The sequence below is a fragment of the Juglans microcarpa x Juglans regia genome, chromosome 1S (genome assembly GCF_004785595.1).
Source record: "Juglans microcarpa x Juglans regia isolate MS1-56 chromosome 1S, Jm3101_v1.0, whole genome shotgun sequence".
Taxonomy (NCBI): domain Eukaryota; kingdom Viridiplantae; phylum Streptophyta; class Magnoliopsida; order Fagales; family Juglandaceae; genus Juglans; species Juglans microcarpa x Juglans regia.
In genome coordinates, this window is record NC_054595.1 from 18,550,297 (window position 1) to 18,555,673 (window position 5,377).

The 5,377-nt window shown below is 37.8% G+C and overlaps 1 protein-coding gene across 1 annotated transcript; it reads right to left on the reverse strand.

Moving 5' to 3' along the window:
* Positions 1-5,172, reverse strand: LOC121246687 (eukaryotic translation initiation factor 2 subunit gamma-like). The gene is given in 10 exon segments (XM_041144921.1): positions 1-536; positions 1,164-1,279; positions 1,282-1,423; positions 1,823-2,041; positions 2,126-2,353; positions 2,921-3,023; positions 3,104-3,216; positions 3,722-3,783; positions 3,941-4,135; positions 5,026-5,172. Coding segments are annotated over 9 exon segments (1,392 nt in total). The 5' UTR covers positions 4,047-4,135; positions 5,026-5,172; the 3' UTR covers positions 1-233.
* Between the last annotated feature and the right edge of the window lie 205 nt (positions 5,173-5,377).

Sequence of the window (5,377 nt, forward strand, 5' to 3'; positions counted from 1 at the left end):
TAAATCAATAAGATACAGCCTCGTAAATTAAAATGAATACTCCAAAACCCAAAAGAACTTGACAGCACAGAGTAACACAATCCCAAAAGAAAAATGAAACAGAACAAATAATAGCAATGAAAGCAATGTTTTCTTATCCACCTGACAAAAATGATTCCCAACAATTGCCTATCGTTCCACTCTTATAAATGGTTTAACTGGTCTTCTTCTGTCTATGTGCGTATAAATTCAACTCAAATGGGGCAAGGTGGAACGTCAAGGGTGGATCCAGCTTGGATCTGACCCCAACCAATCAGACGCCAGTGCTTCTCAACTCGTCGACTAAGGGCAATCTTCTCCCCTCTACTGGTGCACACTGGAGAGGTGAGTTGCAACTTTGCCAAATCATTCTTTACAGCAAGAACCCGTGCCCCCGTTGACATAGATCCTATGTTCAACATCAAGATCTCTTGCTTGGTCAGCTTAGAGACCTTTCCCTGTCTCTCAGTGCCCTTCGTCCGGACACCAAGAAGCCGCCGCAGCAAGAAAAAGTTCACCTGCAAAATCACAGCAACACAAGTTCAAAAATATAGTTGCCTAAGAGCACATAAAGGAGAAAGCATTCAACATCGACCTTGACCACATCTTTTACGAAAATGGCCCCCTAGAGCATATAGAGCATCAAAACGGTCTAACAAAGTTTTAGGTGTAACTTTTTTTTTTCAAGTGTTTTGGGTGTTACTCGAACTCAAGGAATACCGCAAGAAAAGACATAACCGTATCACCTCTTAAAATCTTTTTTTTTTTTTTTTGGGGGGGGGGGGGGGGAATCTACAGCCATCGAGAAGCTCATTTTTTGTTTGAATAAAAGGGGGCACAATTAATACATAGCAACAACGGCACAATTAATGCATAGCAATGGCAATTTCTTTTTTCTTTTGAAAGCAGATGTACATAGTAGTCGTTTTAATTAATATTATATACTTTGCAATGTTCAAAGCCTGACCAAATCCATCTGACAGGAGTGAGGAAAGGGCATGAGAAACACAAAGGGCAGTCGCAAATTACTTGCTAAATATATTTTCATGAAATTGGAAAAAAAACAAACATTTGAACACATCAACAGGTGCCAAGTTCAAGCAGGTCAATAGACAAGCACAGAAGCTTTCAAACTATCCCCTTACCTCAAGCTCAACAAAAATTTCAGGGAGTGAGCCAACTTCACCGAGAACCTGACCCACCAACCTATCCGCACGTGTTAAAGTGGGGTCCATTGTTGTACCAACCCCAATGAGACCCCAGGCACAGCAAATTGCAGCTCATTTTGCTCAGCATACAGTGAAACTATTCTGGAATATATGGGCGTGCATCTGATGGTGCCACTCTCATCTTTAACAACAATCCCTGGACGAACCTCAATAAATTGATTTACCTTCAAAACACCCTACCAAAGAACAAAACTCTAAAATGAGTTACCGTCATACAACTGATTTTATATATCCCAGACCTAAAAAAAAAACATGTTTTCATATGGCAGACAGTTTGCATTACATAGGTCAATAGTTGGTGGTCCAAACCAACACTTGCTTCAAGCGGCCAGAAACTCGTACAAAATTGATGAATGGATTATAGAACAAAAATAAAATAGAAGAAGTGACAATAGAAACCCAACCCTAAGGAATATATCTGGCGCCCATGAAGTGACCAATTATGTGGAATAATATGGACCAACATTGTTAAGAAAATCCATCTAAAAAATCAACTATCATATGCCAACAGCAGTCATGATCAACACTTGAGATGGTTCTCAATTTTGGAACAAATTCATAGACAAGAAATATACCATGAGAATACTTCCACCCGCCACACCGCCTCTTATATCATCAACCTCAAAACCAGGCTTATTGACATCAAAAGACCTGATTACGATCATATTAGGAGGTGACACAAAGTTTCTTTCTGGAATGGGGATCTTTTTCACGACATACTCACACACAACATCGATATTGTACTTCAGTTGTGCAGAAATTGGTACCACAGGTGCTCCATCAGCAACAGTTCCCTATAAACGAAAAGCCAACCAACATCATTAAGCACAACAAATACTGACCAGTTTTTGTATCAAAGATGGTCTACAGGGACTTACCTGAATAAACTTCTGGATTGCTTCATGCTGGTTGATGGCTACATTTTCTTGAATTAGATCTACTTTATTTTGAAGGATGATTATATGTTGGAGGCGCATAATTTCAATAGCAGCCAGGTGTTCGGAAGTTTGTGGTTGGGGACAGCTTTCATTGGCAGCTATTAGAAGTAGGGCTCCATCCATAATTGCAGCTCCATTAAGCATTGTAGCCATGAGAATATCATGACCCTGTAGAATTGGTTAAGAAACCGTCACATCAACATAAGTTCAAGACCAAGTGCATCCAGATTTATAAGCATAATATGATATGCAAGCACCGACTTTGATTCAGCAAACAGCAGACAAATACAAAGAAACATGGGCCTCCTATGAATTTTTTTTTTTTTTTTTAATTACACCAACAAATCCAACACTGATGAACCTTACAACAAGGAAGCTCTTCTACATGGGAGAGTCTGTTGAAGAGTTCGGAGAGTAGGAACTCCTAATCACAAAATTTAGGAAGACTTGAGACTAGACAGTACATGCAATTAACTGAATTAAAAGAGAGAGATAGAGAGAGAGAGAGAGAGTAAGTTTTAATGTGATTAGTGCATTTTCAACAAGAACTTAAAAGGGAATAGAAACTAAGATATAACATTTCCCAAGCCAATATAGCCCATAACAGTGAAGGATAATCTATTGTCATTATCTAATGTATATAATACCAAGTATAAAACACATCATGGAACCTAAATTACTTAAGACATATTATACCTACTCATAGCAATTGATAATAAGCATTTAGAATCTTACTGGGCAATCCACAAAGGACACATGTCTCAATAATTTCATCCTGCAGTTCTCAAACCCTGGCACATCACACGGAGGACTATCTTCCTTCCCACTTCCATAAGCCCTATCGCAACAATGCAACAAATGAATGAAATGCTGCTAGCAAATTGAAGATATAGTTGAATCTGTCAATTAGTTACCCACTTGTAGCACATTGGTCGAGGACACCGCTCATCTTCACATTTGTATATCTTTGCATTAGCATAACCAAGCTTGATGGTAATGTTGCGCTCCAACTCATTTTTGAAACGAACAGTCTACAGAAAATTGACAAAACAGAGAGCTGCACTTTCAAAATTCGACCATTACCGATCAAAAAAAAAATCGACCATTTAATGTTTGTACCAAGAAAAAACTATATACATCATGCTCCACTATAACCACATTCAACGTCTTTTTGTATCTAAGCTCAAACTTTAGCAAATAACAGTCAAGCAAATGTTTGCCTAAATCAAACAAAAGAAATTAGACCAGTGGTATCCACTCCATACAGGCTACAAATTACCACTTGGCCAAGACACCTTAAATCTAACAATGACCTTTCAAAGACCCCAGTATGAAGGTAACAAGACTGTTGAAGGAGACTCAACATAGTTGAAAGATTCAGTCAATCCCATTCTCATGAAAAGTTAATAATCAATGTTATTCTAGGAAAAGTGTACTTTCCAATGTTCCATGTCCAAAACGTGTGTACATAGTAGTTATTCCTTTTACTGGATGGCATACAGTTTTACAACTGTGTAAAAGAAAAAAACTAATCACCTGAACACCAGATATTGCTTTTACAACTGTGGACTTCCCGTGTGCCACATGACCTATAGTGCCTGGTACAACAAATTTAGTTCCAAAACCATCAGCTTCAGACATAAACTTAGGAGCTACAATCAACCCCCAACTATATGAATGAGAATTTATCAAGCTTTACTGCTCTGGTGACTCAATATGTGAAAGATATTAACTTTTCATAGGAATAAAATTTACCGATATTAATTGTAGCCTGGCGAGATATAACCTCAGGTGAGAGTGGATGTAACTTTGTTACATCCAGTTTACTTAGGTCTTGCTCCATCAATCCTTTCCGCGACATTTTGTCTGTTTCGAAGATCCCCACTGATGAAAGAACTGGCTATCTCAAAGTTCGACTTGAAAGTGCTTTCACTCTAAAAATGCAAGAAACTATGCCAGAAAACGTGAAAGACATTGATAAGCAGAGAAAATATGTTCACCAGGCTCTCCGAGGACAGCACGAAATAAAAAAGAAAAAAAATACACGGATCACCTAAGAGTACATTCGTATTTGCATAAGAATTCACATTTGATCATCAATAATCTTTGTATGCACCCCTAAAGAGATGCCAACTCTAGAACCACAAGGAATTTAAGTTTAAGTTTAAAAAAATCATGGACTAAATGTCCATGATTTTCTACTTTCGGTTGTAAACCCTAGTTAGGTACTTTTCATGTATACTTCCTGTGTACTTTGGCAATGCCTTCTCTTATGAATAAAACTTCTTGATTATCTATAAAAAAAACACACACACACACAAGAATAAAATCTTATCAATGGCAACACCAAACCTTCAAATTTAAATTCTCTAATCCCCTAATCACTAGCCAAGTCCTTCCAAAAAGAAAGAAGAATATACACCAAAACCCAATTGTAGTAATAATAATTTTAATTTTAATTTTAATTATAATAATAACAACAACAACAAACTATCTCTGATTCTTCTGCGAGAATCACAAAAAACAAAAAATGAAAACCCAACATATCCCCCAAAGACTTGTTTTAGTCATATCATCACCATTATTAATTCATTGTCACGATGGCGAGCATCAGAATGATTCACTGACTACAAACAATTATCAAAACCCAGAATAAAGCACCCCGAAAAAGTTTCGTATAGTTCATTAGCAAACAATTACATTTCCAGAAAATGTTTTTGAAAAACACCACAAATCAGACACTGAAAATCGAAAACTACACCAACCAAAGTGTACACAGAAATGTCTACCAGAGGCAAGAGAATAAACGCAGAACAGATACAGAGAAAGAAGGGATGTACCTGGTTGATTCAAGTCGAGAGAGCGAGCGAGAGAGAGAGAGAGAGAGAGAGCTGTGAGAAGTTCTCTTCGGGAGTAGCTGAGGGGAAGCACGCGGAGAGATTCGAGAGCGTTTTGCTGCCAGGGATATAGGGATTACTATTTACTAACGTTGATGAGGCTATTTAAGTAATTTCAATTGAAAAGTAGCCTGCCCGCATCCGGAAGGATTGGTCCGAGCAGTCTTGGGTCGCGCCCGACCCCTGATATGAATGCTTAGTTTTTTTTTTTTTTTTTTGCCTTTTTTATGGGGCAAAAGTTACGTGAAATGATAAAAGATGATAATATGTTGTTGAGTTTGTCTCTTAATTTGAC